Source organism: Psammomys obesus, unplaced genomic scaffold (genome assembly GCF_907164565.1).
Source record: "Psammomys obesus unplaced genomic scaffold, mPsaObe1.curated_primary_1811, whole genome shotgun sequence".
In the NCBI taxonomy this organism is placed as follows: domain Eukaryota; kingdom Metazoa; phylum Chordata; class Mammalia; order Rodentia; family Muridae; genus Psammomys; species Psammomys obesus.
Genome location: NW_026591597.1, coordinates 1,670,128 through 1,689,820, shown reverse-complemented (window position 1 = coordinate 1,689,820; position 19,693 = coordinate 1,670,128). Strand labels below are relative to the sequence as shown.

Genomic DNA, 19,693 nt, shown 5'->3' with positions numbered 1-19,693 from the left:
GGAGTGGTCTGTCCTTTCACTTCTAATGTGCTGATCTGTCATAGTCTTAAATCAACCTAAGAATCTTCAAGGAGTTCTCTTTCAAGTTCTTGACACTCGTACTGAGACCCATACGGTTTCCCCAAAGCTATTCTAAAAATTAATTTTTACATAAATAGCTAAGCATTTAATCTTCAAAGGCATCTCCTTAAGTTTTGATGTACAAATACTTCAGTAGAAACTTGTAACAGTCTGTACCATGAGAGTCCTGTTGGACACTTGGTAGGAGAAAAATCCCCAATATGTTTGTTCAGTATTCATGGTTGTGTAATTCAGTGTTGTGTTACCTGAGATAAACAACTTCTAAGGAAAAGTTTAACTGGCAGCTTCAACGTGTGGCCAATTGGCTACACTGCTCTCAGGCATTTGGCAGAGATGTGGTGGAGAAAGCTGCTTTCCTGGGTAGGAAGGAGGCAGAGTTCACTTCTACAGCAAAACCCAGCTCCCATGTCTAGTAGCCTATGGGTCCATTTATCTATGAGGTCAGCGCCCTTACAGTCCAATTGTTTTCCAAAGACCCTACCTCTGAGAACTGGGGTCCAAGTCTTCAACACATATGTTTTGGGAGTAAAGTTTGAGAACTAGAATAATATTTTGTTAGTATTGAAAACTAAATGACACTATCTAAGCAATCTTTTTTCTCTTTTTGCATGTCCTTTTCTAGCCTCTTGCCTCTCCATCATTCTACCCCTAAAGAAGACTAGTTCATTTCCTGTAATTAAGCATGCTTCAGTTGCTTGCTATTCACCTGCTGGTTCACCTATAGGACTGAAAGCTACTATAGTTATAAATGACTCAACATCCCACAGTACTTGCTAATGCAAACCCAAAGGGCTCCTGGATTTCCAACCCCTCTTCAAATTTAAGATTTCATGATGTTCTGTGGTTGTTTGGCTAAATACACACCACTAGATTATCAATTATCTTAATCTTAATTAAACCTGGTGAAAGTTGAGTTCTACCAGATACACCATTGAACAGTCAGCTGTGTGTCACAGATGAGTCTTTGCCATAAGTCTCAAAAGTTAATAGGTATAAAGGGTCTTATACCCTGTGAAGTTATTTTTTTCAGAGTTATTTATTTTACTATGTATACAATGTTCTGTCTGCATGAAGCACATAATCCCCAACAGCCCCCATGGTTAATAACAAACTGGCTGATAGACTTTGGTTTGGGTGCCACCTACTGGAAGGAAATGTAGTTGTGTAATTTAATTTACATTAAGAACATTTAAATTTTTTTTCCTATGTTAATAACTTATCTTTCACATTCAGCACACTTTAAAAGCCCTTTTCCATTACTATTTGGAATACTGAACTATCATTACCTGAGGAAAATGAAACTTTAAATGCTCTTAAAAGGTTCTCATCAAAGACCGAGGAGATGGCTCAGTGAGTAAAAAGGTCCACATAGAAACACGAGGACCTGTTTTCAGATCACTGGCACATATGAAGAACCAGGCAAGGGTGCTGGCGATGGCTCAGTAGGTAAAGTGTGTGCCATCAGAGTATTGAGGACCAGAGTTCAGATCCCTAGCACCTACACACAAAGCAAAAGACAGCCTATAATCTCAGCCTCAGGCGATGGAGATAAGGAAACGCCCTTAGACTTACTCTTCCAGGTTCAGCAACAGAGCCTGCTTCAAGGATAGTGAAGAGCTTTCCAGACAAACGTGCAGTGTCAACCTCTAGCCTCCACAGGCACCCACACATAACACATTCACACCCACAGTAGAAAAAGACCAAGCAACACAAGTGAGCCTGGCATCCTTGTCTGGGAGAGTCAGGCAGGAGATCCTGTCCAAGTCAGTGAGAGAGCCACCTGGGCACGCACATACAACAAAGACTTACAAATTCTATCGGCCCTGAATTACTTTTTTTACAAAATCCCGACATTTAAGAAACATAGCAGTCAATTGCCTTAACCACTCCTATACAGACAGAATATTATATACATACTAAATAAATAAATCTTTTAAAAACCATTTTAATAAATTATCTTCATTAAGCATGGGTATCTAATTGGCTGCTAAAACCATTTTGAATGTACAGTGATATACACACAATAGCACACTTATTTTGAGGCCTCTATGATTCTTTCTGCCTCTGCCTTTGAAGACCAGGCTCACATTTAATTTTCAGAGGTCCTTGCCTGAATATGGTCAGTGATTTGACAAAGAGGTAAAGTATCGGAGGCATTATAGAACAGAGAACCAATGTTTTAAGAAAAGATATTTATTATTTACACCACTGAAATAGTCCCATAGAACAATGTACACCATTCATTTAAAAGGGAGCAATTCCCTTCAATACAAGAACTGTATAAAGCAATACTGTCAACACAAAACAGAAGTCACATTACGTATCTGCAGGCTTAAGCATTGCAAGTAACAGGTATTTTTAATCTTATGGCTAGATATGTTTGCCGCAATGGTGTTAGTAGTTAGCAACCACACACAGCTGGAGTAGGCAGAAATGCTATCCATGCTTCTGAGAGTGGAGTCAGTGAAGGTGATTTTTTACTACTGTGGTAAGCTGTGCTCACATAACTATGGTTTTAGACAGAAGTGATTCTACTTAGCCACCAAAAAGAAATATATTCTTATCCTGTAGTGTTATTTCAGTCTGCTTGTTGCCCTGTCATCTAGGGCATAGCCTTATCATGCAGATCTCCTTCATTCTTAAAGAACTCTAACAGCTACAGCTTCCAGATCTTCCTGGTAGACTGCAGAAGAGGAACTCTGTGACAAGAAAGAACACCTCTTGGGAGTTCTTAGCATAACAAACCGGGTTATTACTTAAAAGCTGGTTTGGGCTTTTTGGTTTTGCTTTTGGTTTTAAGGGGGAAAGCACTAGCTATTTTGAAGAAGGATTTGGTCTCAGACTCAGGCAGCTGATAATACAAGGAGACAAAAGCATAAGTGCGTAAGACAAAACTCATTTCCAAAGTTATAAGATGACACTGGTAGATATATTTTTCTCCACCTTTCATTTTCCTTTCTTTTTTCCATTTTTAGAGGGTTTGAAAAACACCTCAATAATCAATGCCAGAGAACATTTTCTTCAAGAGTAAATTAACATAGAGGGAAGAGAGAACTTTAGCACTTTATGATCTTCAAAAAAATAATAATAATACAAAATTAAATTTATAAAGCATTGGAAGACCACAGCTAGGCTGCCTGGCATCTGCTTCAGTGTCCAGCACAATCATGGTAATGCCTAGCAAAGAAACAACGTCCACAAATCACAAGGATCTTCAACTGGGAGTGCAACCGGAAACTACTGTCCTTGCTTCTTTGATAGATACCTACAAGAAATGAAATAAACACATCAAAACTTAAGGACTTATTTCAATGGCCTGAATACTATCCAAGTGACGCACCAGTCTCTCAAGTTCTCACTACGGGAATATTAAAGACCTGAAGGAATGTGAGTTTACGAACAAGCTAGGGATTAAAAGAAATACCTTCGAGAAGATGCCGGTAGATTTAAAAAGCGTATTTTAGAATTTTCCCACTTTATATAAAAAATTAGTAACAGATTGGCATTGCTGACATATTTTCACTCATTGGTATAAACAGAAAATGATGGTTTGCACTAACCTCTCCCAGTACTTGTGATTCAGCTCCAGGAAGTCATCAAGCTTAGCTATCTCCTTGAGGTACTGAGTGAGCTTCACCAGTTCTTTGTCTTTATCCCGATTTAGATGAGCTTTCATGAAAGGCCTTATCTGTCAGAAAATAAACAAACCTCATGTCATGGCAGGAAAGTTAACAAAAGCTTGTGCTATTCCATCATCTCAGTCAGTTACTGAGGCTAAAACAGCAGTGCAAGTGACTTTCATGCCACCTAAGTATGTAAGAGGCCCTGGGTATTATTTAAGCTCTTCCAGCTAGTCTACCTTCAGCCTAACCCCACACCACAGCCTCCTCCAGCACTGGGATCTGTGTGGCCACTCCTGCAACGCTGCTCACACTTCACTACCTTCTGTCATCTGAGTGGTTTCCAATAACTTGATTTCACTTACATTATCGACTCTGTACAGAGCCAGCTCAGAGTCGAGCTTGTCCTACACACAGTGGGGTTATCTCTAGTGCAACTGCTCTATGAGCTTTCTATACTTGTCTCTTTGTTCGCTGTATGCCTGTGTGTGTCATGTGCGCATGCAGAGGCCAGAGGACACTGACAGCAGTCAGTTCTCTCCCTCCACCCTGGGGCCCTGTGGATGGAGCTGCCATCGTGCAGCTCCATTATGTACTTCTATACAGCTGAGATTATACACATTCATGCCAGTTTTCTGCCACATTTTGCCATAAACATTTCACTTTGCCATTTATCTAAAAAGATCAATTTCCACAAAAAAGGCAGTCAGCCATGTTCTCCCAAATTTTAAGGTTTGATATACTTTATATTTTTGAAAGCATTACTTCAAAAACTATAAGTCAGGGAAACATACAAAAGTGAGACACTGAATCTTGACCGTAATTATGAGTAATCTGACACATGTCTGTGTGACTTCTCTAATAGCTTCGTCTTTTCTTAAGATCAGCTCAGACATGTTTATACAACTCAACATAACCTTTCACATTTTAAATCTAATTTTAAATAAAATATATATTTGGGGTTTGTTTCAGAATATTAAAAGACAGAAGACAGGGTACAGAATAAACACATTTGCTTCTCTTCCAAGCCAGCAAGCTAAATCTGGGCTAAAATTCAGGGCTTGCATCACCATTCTGACCACTGTACTCATTACCCTCACTATACACTAAAACCAACTTAAGTAGGCCTTAAGGACCTACTTTCTACAAGTTCCCGTCCCTTGTCTCTATCCAGAAACTTGTTGGCTAAGAAGTTAAGGACAGAGGAAAAACATGGTAGTACCAGGATTTCCACTTCACATGGAGACACCCTCGCTGCTGTCACAGAGAACCTGTGTTCCTACCATGCAGTTTTCCATCAGCCATTGGTCAGAAGCACTCAAGATCCAAAGTTCTCCACCGCAGGATGTAGTCTCTAAATGTCTTTAGTTTCTACATACATTTCATTGACTTTTGCTAAGATTATTACTGACCCAGGAATCAAGCCACAAAAATTCTGTGCAAATTCTCTCAAACACTGCACTCTATGCACAATTTTGAACAAGTCTCAACTTTTCATCCTAGGTCTATTTCTTAAGTTAAGAAAGGGGACAAGATGCATGTGATTCCTATTATCTCTGGTACCTGGTAATTCTAAGACCTGCACCTGATTACAGGAATCACAAAACCCTTATTCGTTTCTAGTGACAGCAGGGCAGAACATCAGCAACTCTTAAGACAAACACTCCTAACAAAGCACTTGACTTCACTTCTGACGTTAGAAGTCAGTGTTAGTAAGTCCAGGCTGCTCCCACAGAAGCAGCTAAAACTAAGCATTCAAGTAGGCGGGCTAAGTAAGGGCCCAACACAAAAAGCAACATTCATATTCATTTGAACTTCCTAAAATATGTAGGCTCCTCTTGCTTGTGACCATAAGACTACAAGCACAGTGGGCTGGGCAGACAGCTCATAGGTAAGAACACTATTCTTGCAGAGGAGCCATGTTTGGTTTCCAGCACTCACAAGGCAGCTCACCATCTGTAACTCCAGACAGTGATCCACACCCTCTTCTGACTCTGCTGGTACCAGGTACACAAGTGACAAACATACACTCATCCTGGCAAACAGTCATACACAAAACAAAAATCGGGTGTGGTGTGAGTTTGTGTACGTTTTTGTGTAGCCATGCATCACTTAATACTTTTTTTTCCCAAGATATAGAAAGTGGATTTCAACCACTGTTTGAATATCACAGAATATACTTCCTGTCTTACCATGTGCCTAAACCCAATGGTGTGGCCTAGTGCTCCCAGGCCACAGAACTACATGTTACTGTAGGCAACTCTAAGTCTCTAAATAAAGTCATGGCACAGTAAAAATACTAGGCCACAGGAAATTTTCAGCTCTATTATCTCACAGGACCCCTACAAATACTTGCTGTCCATTCAACACTTCATGACACTCCACAGCTCAGCTTATGTGAGTCTAAAGCAAGTAAACTGCCTTACCTTCAGTCCATTCTGTGGATTCATTAGAAAATTTCTTCCTATGTCATCAAACATAATGGTGTTTTTTTTGCTGTAGAACTCAGAAAACTTTCCCCAAATGACACCAAGAGGCTTCACCTTAAAATAAAGATTTGAAAAGAAAAAAGGGTTTGTGTTTAACTCAATATGTATTACCAGCTCATCCCATCCTGAAAGCAATCTCCTTCCTGCCTGAAGGGCTGCAATGGCTGAGCACCAGACACCATGTGAGCCTATACTCTTCACCGTTTTGTGCATGTCCAAGTCACCTAACCCTACCTAGCCCTACCACTTTACATAATTTTCACCTGAAGATTATGTGAAAAAAAAATGCAGGTATTTCCTGGGCTAATATAATAAATACCCACCTCTCTCAAGACCTTTCAGACTAGGAACATCTTAGTGAGGAAAACTACACTAGGTTAATAATTGAGTTAATAATTTAGGTATCTTACTGCAAAATAAAAACCATGTTTTTTTTTGTTTGTGGTGTTTCTTTGTTTTTGCCACTTGATAGTCTCACTCTGCAGCCCAAAGTTGGCCTTGAACTCATATTCCTCCAGACTCAGCCTCCTAAGTACTGGGAACTCAGGTGGATACCACTGTTCCCAGCTGATTTTTGTCTTTAAATCACTAGCACCAGTGCCTGATTTCTAGGGCATTTGATCCATGAACTTCAAAAGCACCAGACTTTAATTCCTGGTTTTGTTTCAGAATCTTTAATCAAGGACTACAAAGGGACAAAACTCTATCAAATGTATCTGCTAACACTCACATAGTTCCTAGAAGTCTCACACAATGAAAACTGGTAACAATGTTTCTCTACAAAAGGGTCAGCTGCTCTGCATGGGGTGGAGGAGCATCTTCCTAGGGCAGTGGTCCTCAACCTCCCTGAGGCCTCCACCCTTTCACACAGTTCCCCATGTTGTGGTGAGTACCACTATAAAATTATTTTCACTGCCACTTCCTGTTAACTTCCTGTTAACTGTCATCAACTGTGTTTCCCAATGGTCTTAGGCAACCCCTGTGAAAGATGGCAACCCCCAGGTTGAGAACTGCCGTCCTAGCGAGAAGTGCTCACTAACTACAAACCTGACTTTTACTTTGAAGAATAGACACAAATGAATTAAACATTCAGAAAATGCCTAAAATACAGCAATTTTTAAATAGCGGTTCTTCTTACTGGCAAGAATCCCACTCACTGATGTGAGCTAAAGAGGCAGGAAGGAGAGAAGCACTGTCCCTCGTGTCTTGGTTCCTCCTCAACCTAACCTGAAGACAACTTTTTCTTTCCTAGGTATACTAATTTTGCTAAACATTTTTTTGACCTAAATTATTTTCTACTATTTGTTTATTCTTAAAACAAAACTCAATTCTTGAGACAAAAATTTAGGAACTAACAGAGTAAGCTACATGCTAGGGTTTGCAGGGAACTTGCCTCAGGATGTCTGATGACAAGATTGTTGAGACATAAAGACTGAACAAAATGAAATCCCACGTCTTCTTGGAAATTAGGTTTAGCACACCTTGTTCCCCACACATAGCACTTCTTAAAAATTACTATATTAATATTGCTGACCATAGAGAAATCTTAAAATACAGAAAAGCACACACAAAGGAAAATTCAAATCATGAATACAGTCTGATTCATTTACCTCAGGCTTGTTTTTGATTTAAAACAGGAAATTCACCCCTAAGCTGAGGGGAATCCTAGACTAAACAAAGGCTGAGCATTCCCACTGGCAAGCAAATGCCATTTTGGTACTTTTTTTTTTTTTACTTAAAGTCCTTAACCATTCTGGTACTTCAGTGGAGTTAAGTGGACAGCACCACACCCTCCAATCCCAGCTTTTCATTCCTAGCACAGACAGGCAGCTGTCCTTTGATGTCCCACTGTCACACCCCTGCTGTGCTTAGCACTTCCTGACCTTAGATTGTAGAAGAGATATAGTAGGTCATAACTACGCTTTTCTCGTGGTATGTGCAGTACTTCCGGAACTGAGCAAGTCCTCGCACACTTAGGCCACTGTTTATATCTTACCAGCGATGCCACCCTAGACGACTCCAGAGTACTAAAGTTTCTCCATCCCTATTATGTTTTCAAAATGCATGAATGATGTTTCCTCCATCTCTCTACGGGTGCCTGCTGCTGGGCCTGTAGAAGCAGTCACTTGAGGAGTAAACCATGTTAAAATTCTTCATTTTTTAAGCCCTTCTTTGATGGGCATTTTAAAAGGACTTCTCTGATGTCCTGATGTGAGCTAAAGAGGCAGGAAGGAGAGAAGCACTGTCCCTAGTGCCTTGCTATTTTCTAGGGGTATACATGTAACCTGATCCCTGCATTTTAATACATCAGCTCTTCTAGAGAACAGTGGGTATATTTGGTTTATTTCCAACATACTTCTTCATAATAATCACTGTTTTTCTTATCTACCTTGTCTGGCAATACTTCACTGCCATTAACACAGCCTTGACATAGTGTCTTCCTTGACAGTCTTTCAATATTTTTACTTGCACCATTAAAATTCATTTTTATATTTTTTATTTAATAAATTAATCTTTTGAGACAGTGTCTCATAAGCCTGGAACTCACTACCTAGACCATGCTTGGCCTGGAACTCAGAAAGATCTACCTTTCCGATTGTTGCAAATCTTTTCAATACAGTGTGTTTGTCGAAATTCAACTGTCATTTTACTAAGTGTTTAGATCAAATTCTAAATTCTTCCTAGTTTTCTCTGTCAGTTAAAATACAGAAGTACACTAAGACTACATTCATCTTTACTAAAAGCAATGGGACCTCTTACATCAATGAGCCCTCTCCTTGGAGTATGCACGGTTATCATAGCAGCGCTGTCCAGCATGAAGGTAATCTTATAATTGGCATTTGTGCTCACTCCCAGTTCCTGTAACACAAATGTTCACGAGGTTAAAATACAAATGTAGACCACCCCAGGCTTTCTGAACATTCTATCTACAATTTTTTTAAATGCCAATTTTCTACAGTAATGGCAGCCACACTTTGCTACACAATAGGACAGTATCTGTTTTGCTGAACTGTGTCATTGAGTAAAGTAGAAGTGGATTCATTCTTAACCAACCGTCTTTAGAAATGAATCACCTCATCAGTATCACGTACCAGAGCAAACGGTACAGCAACATTATTGGAGTATAAGGGAAGTAAAAGGGGGTCTTAGCGTTTCCTTGAAAACAGCGTAGGCATTCAGATCAACCCAGTATTAAGCAGCCTCACACACACCTCTACTCCCAATACTGGCTTTTCGTATCTACAAGACAGCCAGTAAAAATGAAATTGATTTCAGTTCTAGAACCTCTGATCTGTCAAATGTGATTTCAAAACATTATGAAATGGCTTGTTTCTAACACTTACTTTCATTTTAGCTTCAATCCACTTCATATTTGTTGCAGCTAAAACATGAGGAATAATACACAATACATATGAAAAGTTTCAGTTTCATTTTTTAAAAAAAAATTTTCTTCTGAATAAATAAGCTCTTTAAGCAAGACCACAACTTTAAAAACATCATGATTAATGGTCCCTAATAAAACTTAATTTAGTGTGTCTTCTAAAAAGAATAAAACTTAAGAACAGTTTTTTATTTGTAAGACAGAGGTAACCTTGATACTAAAACCAAAAGCCCTTTTAAATCAGCCCTATCACTATTCTTTATTCATTCCAAAATAAGTTTGACATGTGTGGTTAACTTTCTCTGGCACGAGATCCAGGCCATGCATGAACACATATAGTATCACCATAACCATACTAATGGTTTGTGTCAAAAGTCTGTGTGGAAGGCCAGCTAAGACTAATGACTGTGTACTTTGTCATGCTTGGAAAACTAAGCTCATTAAGTACAGCATCTTAAAAGAACCTGAGACAAATGTACAAAGTCCCTTCATATTATATGTCTGCTCCAGCAGACATGAATGGTCACGATCAATCTTCACATGCTCTCCTGGTCTCAACTTAGACTTTGCATGCAGAACTGGTCAGTAAAACTCTAAGTGTAAAGTGTCATATTTACAATGAAAACAATTTTAAGAAAAGGTTAACTTAGTACCTGTTCTGTACATGTAACGTCAAGATGAAAAACAAGGAAACACATGAGTGAAATAGCAAGTCACTGTTAGATAATCACTGTATGTTAGGAACAGCACTAGTTATTTTATTGGTACATCTACTCTTACAATCAACCTAAAATACAGATCACGCTACTACTTTTAGGAGAAGAAAGTGAGGTTTAGAGAGATTAAATGACCTGCCTAATTTCACAAAGGAAACAATTAGTATCCTTATGTATTAAGATAGTACCAAAGTATCCCCTTTCAATCTAGAACCATAAAATAATTTACCAATAACTTATTTTAAATATATGACTATAAAGATAGTCTAAATGTTCAAGTCTAACTTTTTTCCTTTTCTCCAATGTCATGTCAGAATGCGCAAAAAATACATAAAATAAAATAAAAAATAGCTTCAGTGGGCTCTCGTCTCTCAAACTGAACAATGAAATCACCACACTGTGATCATGTTTTTGAACAGCTGGGAACTCGGTGTTAATGAATAAGGGAAATATTGTGAATTACAAGGCAAGTACAAAGGACGCTTGCAGATTGCAACTATCTGTCCTCTCATAGGTACCTACTACCTAAATTTATACTTGATGGGATCTTATTCCATCCAGGGTAACTCTGATTATGAAATTACCAAGATATAACTTCGAAAATTTATTTGATAAATAAATCAATGCATTGCTTCATTTATCATGAAATGGGATTACAAGTGTCAACCAAACTCAAAGCATGTTTCTACTCTGCAACAGACTATCATGGATCTGCACGCCCTTTATGTCCAGACCGCAGTGTCAGGAACCCTGCGTCTGTCATGAGTTAATTTTTCCTGAAGCAATTCATACTGTTCTTTATTTCTGTCCATTTCTAAAAATTTTTAAAAAGAATTTCTGTTTCCAAATATTTTGAAACTAGAGTAAGGGAAAAGGAGGAAAGCATTAAGGATTAAGGGCTGGAAATACAGCGCAGTGGCAGAGTGGATTTCATGCATGCAAAAAGCCCCTAGTTCAATTCCCAGTACTGCAAAAACACATAATTAAATTAAGTATTTCATTCAAACATGATGGTCTGTTCTTGTCCTTTATTCACCTATTTCACTGCTACCATGCAAATATATGTGTACCTCATATAATGGTATAAGAAAGTCAAACCTCATATTAGAATTTACTTTAAAAAAATCTTTCATATTTAAACAAGCCTTCTTTAATCATGCTTTTACAATAGAATAATATTAAGTAACAACCTTATTTCCATGGAAATCTAATAAAAAAATAAGCTTACACCAAATAACAATGTCATAATCTTCATATGCAGATGTTAGAAATTCATGAAGATATGGTCTCATTAACTCTACCCCAGTCTCTGCACAAGACCTATGATCTAAAAGAAAGTGGGTAATAAAAACAATTATTAGTTTATTATCAGGGACAAGTACCATAGAATGAAATGATTATAAAAAATAGTCTATGACACAGAATTCACACAACTGCAAATTCCTGAAGGACACTGAGGACAAGCAGATGTTTTGCAAAGCACAGGATTTAATGCCCTTGGACTGCAGCTTCAGTGGATCAATTCTGTTTAACATGCACAGAGTAACACTGAAAATTCAGGCTGTCACAATCTGCTGTACATTTCTTCTCACCTCGTTTGAATATTATTTACAATAACAATAAGTGAGGCCCCATACTCACATACTCACCATCCTGAGAAAATCAACTTCACTGCACAACAACTACAAACATATGCTTAATTCTTAAGCAACGTGCACATTAAGTTACAAGACATTTGACATTTTGGGTTATAAGAAAATTCTAGAATTAGAAATTATTGCCAATACCAGAAGATAAAATGAGTGCTTTTCTTTTTCAAGTGATGTAAGTAATTTTAAATTTAAGAGAGGTACCTGGATATATTTAAACAGAAGCAATGGTAAAATATATATTTATAAAAAAGATTTACTTGTGTTTATACAGCATTCTGCCTGCCTGACTATGCACCAGAAGAGGGCATCAGATCTTACTACAAATGGTTATGAGCCACCATGTGGTTGCTGGGAATTGAATACAGGACCTTTGAAAGAACAGCCAATGTTTTTAACCTCTGAGCCATTTCTCCAGCCCTAAAACACTATTTTTAAAATAGTCCTCATAAGTGTTAATAAGGGCTGAGTTGGTTAAATCATGACACATCCACATCCTATGCCCTGACAAATACCTATCTATTTAGGTATGTGGCTTAGTCAGGGTTTCTACTGCTTTGATAAAACACCATGACCAAAAAGCTATTATGGTTCTCAGGTCATGGTCCTTAATGGAGAGAAGTCAGGGCACGAATTCAAGGTAGGAGCCTGAAGGCAGAAACTGTAGCAGAAGCCATGAAGGAATGCCATTTGTTGTCTTGCTCCCATGGCTTATTCGGCCTGCCTTCTGATAGCAACTAGGATCACCAGCGTAGGGCAGCACTAGCCACAGTAAACTGAGCCCTCCCACAACAATAATCAACAATCAAGAAAATGTACCATAGGATTATCTACAGGCCAATCGTATGGAAGCATTTTCTTTTTAAGATTCCTTCTTCCTAGATAACCTTGGCTTGAGTCAGGTTGGCATAAAAACTAGCCAGCACAGGATTATTTCATAACAAATAACCAAAAAAAAAAAAAAAAAAAAAAAAAAAAAAAAAAAAAAAAAAAAAAAACAAAAAAAAAAAAAAAAAAAAAAAAAAAAAAAAAAAAAAAAAAAAAAAAGAAAATACATAAACACTTTTTTAAAGACATCGAAATATTAAATATGGTCATCTTTCGTTCTATAGTTCCTAGAATGAATGATTTACTTTTGTAATAACAATCAAATACTTTATGTGCACACTGTGTTGCTGGGGGTTGGGGGAACCAAACTGTCGTAGGTAAAGAACAGCAGAGCACCTTCACGACTCACCAAATAATGTATAATCGACATCCAACACCAGGAGCTTCTTTCCTTCCCTGGGAGGGTTCAGCACTTCCACTTTGTACTCTTTCACTCTGCGAGAGACCTTCAGTAAGTTTTCTTCCCTAAGAGAAAAGACCAGATAAAAATCCACTCTTCTCACATGGCAATGTCCTTGAACACCAAAAGCACTTACCTATTTTCTACTTCAACTACTTCATCTTCAATTTCAAAGTCGTTGATGACATCATCATTGTCAGGGGGAGGACATAAGACATCTTCCTATTAAGACAGGAAACTTGTTTCACCTTAACAAACACTACTGGCAATCTGAGCTCCAGCACACACCATGGGAAAATCCCCACTGTTAACTACTAGTTCTGCACATCCCCTGGGCAGAGCTCCATGTTAAATTTTACCACATAGGCTACATTATACTTACAACTAAAGAATCCCCACTCCCTAGCTCTGCTGAGTTAATACCACATTCATCGTGCAGTTATTTCACTGAGCACTAGGTGAAATGTTTTACCACAATTAAAATGATGCTCTAACATGATGCTGTAACAGTATGGTGTACATCGTAACACCTTCAAAGGGACATATGGTAACAAAAGTAAACATTTACCAAGCTCTCCTCACGAGTTCCCATCATCATGATTTTAGTATTTGGTTTCAGTTTGAGAGCTCCAAGCTTAACATCATTTTCTGCAGGTTTGCCTACAATACAAGCAAATGACTGTTTTCTCACTAAAGTTCAGACGCTGATTTCACTATTCCATTACATAAAAACCAAACATTGACAGGTCTGGTACTTCGGGTTTCTTTTGTTTCTTTCTTAACATTCAAAGAAACCTATGTGCTTGCACAGAAAGTCATAGGTAGTACAAGGCTTGCGCTCCTGAGTACCATCTACCCCATTACTATATTACCTAACAAAAGCAGCCCATGCTTTGTTGCTCAAGAAAAAAGATGGCACTGTTTTAGGAGCCTTGAAGATTAGGAAATAATCACAGATTTTCACCAAACCACAAATTACTCCAAACTCACCTGTCAACAACATAAAAGATACAAGTAAGCTAGACAAGAATAGTGCCAACAAACTAAGTATAATCCCCACTTCTGAAGCAGGAAAAACAATCTGAAAAGAATGTAAGGCCTGACACATAATGAAAGGTAAAGCACAGATGGCAGGAATAAATCTCACCTGGGAATTGTGTGTCAAAGTCCTAACAAGCAAATACCAACTGTCAGAGGAGACAAATTCATCCAAATAGTAGTGGTAGTTTCAACTAACTGTTCATTATTCTTATTTTTTATATTACCACTGAAACAAGTTTAAGAAAATACAGGTTGCTTTCTTTATTTAAAGCAACCTATAGCAGCAAACATGAAAACCCATAACCATCACTGTAGGAACCAAGAGTGGAGATTACCTTTAACCTTGAGCCCCAGTAACTTCTGGCGCTCTGGGAGCACTCCTGTAAGGGTCTTGAGGAACTGCTTGAGATCCAGCACAGTGTCATCTTCTGAGAGTGTGGTCACCGAGTACTCCTGCCCACCCCATTTCACAATGATGGGGAGTGCCATTTTTCAAGCATATGAAGCGGTAGCTTTCTATCAGAACAAAACACCTAGGAAGACAGGCACATGCAAATGAAGAAATTAAAACGGACAGGTCAAACACAAATTTGAGACTCTGGGCAGCCTGCATGCAGTCTGATGGTAGAGTTGGATGTGCCTCCTTAGAGCAGTGCTCCCAGAATCCTACACAGTACAATTTCCTACTCATTTTGGCTTAGAGTTAGTATTTCCTAACACTTTTAGAGTCTCCCTTTTGTTCAACTAAAGAACAATGAGCTACCTACCCTCTCCTGGTGTTTGGCTGGGTTTATGCTGGGGAGGCAAGTCCCTCCACAGCAGATGTCAATGTTCAATAAACATTAGAGAGGCATTCATTAGGAGCCCTGAACCCAGAGCAAACTACCTGTGCTCAGACAGTAAGTAGATTGCCTACTTACTATTTGACTATCTCCCTTAGCATAGTTTTCCTAGTGGGTAAAACAGAAGACTACTACTTGCATCTTAAGGTTCTTATGAAGAGTAAATCAGTTAACATTGCTAACTCAAATCTTGCCTGATAAACTCTGTGTACATATTAATTAAATAAACTTAAAGCAGGAAGTTTACTGTTTCAAACAGTCCTACATAATATAGCATTTTTATACTTTATGAATTGACCGATATATAAAGATCATCTCACCTTATAAGGTGTCTGATAAGAATATTCCTCTTTCTAAGTGAGGAAACAGTTAGATAATCTACTCACGAGCACATAACCAGTGTGGGTTTCTAAAACTCATCACACTATATATTCGTTATATCACAACTGCCTAACCCAAAGAGGATCTCCAAGAGTTATAGCATCAATTTTTTTAAAAATTCCAACCACAGAAATGTTACATGGCAGCTGCTATTCTCCCTAACAACTAACTGCAGGTTGCTTGTCTCATAAAGCTTTCAATATTTATAAAACTCACTTCCTTCATAGGTCAGAGAAGTGAGTTTCCTCATCTCAGAGTACTGGCATTTTTGCAAGGCGTTCACATATGCGATGAAGCACTGATTGTACTATTCATGCAATCATCACAACCAACTGCGAGAGAAGGTAAATTTTACTTGACACTCTGCAAAATCCTAACTTGGAAAGTCTGTTACTCTGCTCATGAGGAAAGAGTAACAAGTCCATATTCACAGTGGCTTATGAGTTTCCCTTTAGAGCCACATTTATATAAACTCATATGTTGATAATGTTCTACAGAAAATTTATACCAAGTGAACCAATTTAGAACAACAAATGCCACTTTAGGCATAATCGGCCCCAGGAAGTGTTATGACCTTGAGTAAAAAGGCACGTGGGTCAAACTGAAATAGTTTATGTGTTAGTTTTCTGTCAGACACAGAAATGGGAATGATTTCATAAGAGCTAAGAAGGCATCTAATTGTGCCGTGCTGTGCTGGACAGAGTAGAGCTTGGAGACCAACAAAGTGTTCTTGACGGGTGATTCCCAACCAAGAGCAATGAGCTAACTTGATAAAGACTTCTTGGAAGTGTCACTAGAGGTAAAGGAATGGACCTAATAATGTACATCTTAGCCAGTCTTATTCTACCATCTCTGAAACACACTCAAGTCTGAGCATGCCACTGCTCTAGGCTCTTTCATGTCACCAGCTTTAGAAAAAAAAAAAAAAAATCTGCCAATGGCATGGGCTCCATGTGCTTAACAAATGAGAGCAGTACTTGGTGAAGAACTTATGCCACACATGGTAACTACAAGTTGACAAATGCCCCAAAAAGCCGGGTATAGAAAACAAGGGTTATAAACAAACAAAACTTTGAAAAGAAATTTTCTTTGAATCTCATCACTACTGAGAATCATGCAGGACATAAAAGCATGAGCATTTTTACACTTTTTTCTCACGCAGTTCTAATAGTTTATATTAGTCGCCCAAATGGGCGGGGGGCGTAGGTGGGAGGTAGATGATAGCAATCAAACTCAAGAGAATTTTTTGTGAGACATGTAAAGAACATGTATTTAACTTGCAGTTCTGCCCAACATCCTGTGTTGGCTTTGCCTAGTCAATTCTTAGCTCTGGCCCTTAGCCTGCTAAAACCTAAGATGCGTCAATTCGTATTTACGTTTTGATAAGAGATAACACCTGACAGAACTTTATAAGCTGCAAGGAGCTAGAAGAACGGTAGTCGGGAGAAAAGAGCATTCTAATCTTCACAATCCTGAAATAACTCAACTCACTGTACTGATCAGAAATCTGCAAAATAAGTCACAGCGACTCGCCCAACACCGCATAACTAAAAGCAGCTAAAGGCGGCAATTTCAAAAGTAACAGTGTGAACTTTTCATCAAGCCTGAAAAAAGTGAGTGTGCGATGGTGGGTTCTGGGACCGGACACCGGGGAGCAGTAGCCGCGCGGGTCAGCGGGACAGGCCCGGGAGGGCATCCAAAACTAGGCAGAAACCCAGAAACAAGCTGCTTAGGACGCCTTCGACAACCTGCGCGAGGGGAGGGCGAGGCACAGCCAGCAAGAAGGAGGAATGAGGCCTGCAGACGCAGAACATTCTAGGATGTGGGAAGCCTTGGGATCAGGTGAGAAGGCCGGATGCGAAGGCGGTGTCCAGGACCCGCAGCGCGCCGGGACAGGGGCCTCTGGGTGCCGGGCGGGACAGCTGCGGTCCCAGCCCACTCGGCCCGCAGCGAAACAAACCCCGAGGCGCATGCAGCTCGGTGGCATCCCCCAGCCGCAGCGTCGCCTTCACAGGCAGTCGCGCCGGCGAATCCCGCGCCCCCTCACCTGGAGCGCGGCGGAACCTGCTACAGCGGACGAAAAAGCCGGCCGCAGCGGAACCTAAGGAGACCGGAAGTAAGGGGCGGGACCGGAACCACCGAGCGGACCGGAAGTGTGTGGTTGAAGTCGGAAATTTTGCTTTAGGGTACCAGGCAACCGCTTATTTGGTTTTTCCTCAGATGCTCAGCCTGGACAGCCCCAGCCAAGGATCTCCACAGACGAAAAAGCCGAGTCTTTTCCAGACTGTGCCCTCTGTTGAAGAGATTCCCGCGCGTCGGCCGGTCCTGGGTGGTCGCTGGCCATTCTGCGCATGCTCCGAACTTGTGTGGGCGCTTTGGCCTGGTATGACGTATTTTTTTTTCTCCAAAGCCGAAGTGGGTCTCTGGCGCTTCCCCGAACTGTGTGGTTCCTGCGGCTGTGTCACGTTCCGAATGAAGCTGAGCAAGCGAGTTTTGAGACCAGAAGGCGAGACTTTTCTATAGACGCAAGGACGCAGTAATATAATTTCGGGGCCTTAGGATTTTACCCACTCCAGGGGAAAACTGACCAAAGTGATCCAGGCACTCAAGGAACAAATAAATGTCTGTTTGACAACTGTGGTCTGGATTGGTTTATCTGGTCAGAACCCCATCCACCCATACCTGCTTGGCCCCTTCCTTAAATGCAAGGAAAGTTAATTTCCTTTACAAAAGAATGTCCTTCTTTAGTAGAAATAAACGTTACGGAGCGCGAAAATACCGACACCAAAAGACTAGATTTAAATTTTAGCCGCATTTTTATTTTTAAACTGCCGCTGTCCTTAGTTCCCGCGAGCTAAAAGGGGAAAGAGGGCTTTTAAAGGCAGATTACGCACACCTAATTCCTATGGAATTTACAGCTACGTGAGGAACTGCCTCACACCCCCTGTGCTTAATGATAAGCCGAGTTTACAAAAATCGGAGCTAGCAGTTAATCATAACTGTTACATTTCTGGGCAGGAATCAAGGAGACAGTTGCTGAGAACTTCTGTTTTAAGGAATTTAGAATGAGTGCCTCACATAAATTGGAGTTTTCCTTAGACATCAAAGTAGTCTCCATAGAGGTAGCTCATGCCTAGAATCCCAGCACTTGGGAGGTGGAGGCCACAGAGCAGTTCATTAAATTTGAAGTTCCACTCCTAGGCTACAGAAAGAAACTGCCTCAAACAGAAAGAAGCCTCACAGGATAGAAACCTCGTTGATTCAAGAAATTCACAGTATCACCTGTTACACAAAACAAATTAATTAATTAATTAATTAATTAAAGACTGTTTTTAAAAAATAAATTGAAGAATGTATAAATCATTGGCCCTAGATAGGTGTATCTTATACTTTATAAGGCTTAAATTTTTAATGCTGTCCCAGAGACCCACAGGATAGAGCCAGCTCTCTGCAGTTCTTGGACTTCATGTGCTTCGGCACGTGCACACCCATATAAAAATTAATGTAATTTTTTAAAGGTGTATTATATTTATTGTGTACACAGTGTTCTGCCTGCATGTACACCTGCATGCCAAAAGAGGGAACCAGATCTCATTATATTAATGATGGTTGTGAGCCACCATGTGGTTGCTGAGAATTGAACTCAGGACCTTTGGAACAGCAGCCAGGTCCTTAACTTCTGAGCCATCTCTACAGCCCCTGTAATTTTTAAATTATAAAAACACAAGACCAAAATATTCTCTTCAATGAGTGTCTTGAAAAAGGAGGATGAGGAATTTAAAAAATAATGATACTGGCCCCATGTGTGTCTTTCCTTTCAATCGAGAGAGATGTAACTGTTTTTTTGCTTGTTTTGTTTTCTTATTTCTTAGGCTTGTTAGAAATAAAGGAACTAAATTTTGTGTATCAGCAATTCTTTTAAAGATTTTTTCAATGTGTGTGAGTGTTTCGCCTTTATATATACATATACATTCACCACATGCATGCCTAGTAAAGAGAAGTTTTCACATTCCTTGAAACTGGAGTTAAGGATGGTTACGACTCCCCATATGAGTTTTGAGAACCAAACCCAGGTCCTCTGCAAAAGTTATAACTCGAGTCCCATCTTGAGGGTTCTTTTTTTCCCCCCTCATTTGTTTATTTTATTCATTTTACATCCTTGTAGGCTCTCCCCTTCTCTCCTCCTAGTCCTACCCTCTCTCCC

The 19,693-nt window shown here is 39.5% G+C and overlaps 1 protein-coding gene across 1 annotated transcript; it reads right to left on the bottom strand.

Annotated features, from left to right (window-relative positions):
* Positions 1-2,262: 2,262 nt before the first annotated feature.
* Positions 2,263-17,602, bottom strand: Ublcp1 (ubiquitin like domain containing CTD phosphatase 1). The gene is made up of 11 exons (XM_055610716.1): positions 17,537-17,602; positions 14,602-14,799; positions 13,794-13,885; positions 13,362-13,447; positions 13,175-13,290; positions 11,517-11,615; positions 9,535-9,572; positions 8,951-9,049; positions 6,128-6,244; positions 3,642-3,769; positions 2,263-3,346 (listed from the first exon to the last, which is right to left on the bottom strand). Exons 2-11 carry the CDS (start codon positions 14,753-14,755, stop codon positions 3,319-3,321), a joined length of 957 nt encoding a protein of 318 aa, XP_055466691.1. The 5' UTR covers positions 14,756-14,799; positions 17,537-17,602; the 3' UTR covers positions 2,263-3,318.
* Positions 17,603-19,693: the final 2,091 nt, after the last annotated feature.

What these genes read in the sequence shown, in the direction of transcription:
- Ublcp1 (XM_055610716.1), bottom strand. Translation starts at nt 14,755, where the DNA reads ATGGCACTCCCCATCATTGTGAAATGGGGTGGGCAGGAGTACTCGGTG. An exon ending in TGTCGATTATACATTATTTG is followed by an intron (nt 11,616 to 13,174) that starts GTGAGTCGTGAA and finishes ACTTTCTTTTAG; the next exon opens with ATCATAGGTCTTGTGCAGAG. An exon ending in AATCACAAGTACTGGGAGAG is followed by an intron (nt 3,347 to 3,641) that starts GTTAGTGCAAAC and finishes CATTTCTTGTAG; the next exon opens with GTATCTATCAAAGAAGCAAG.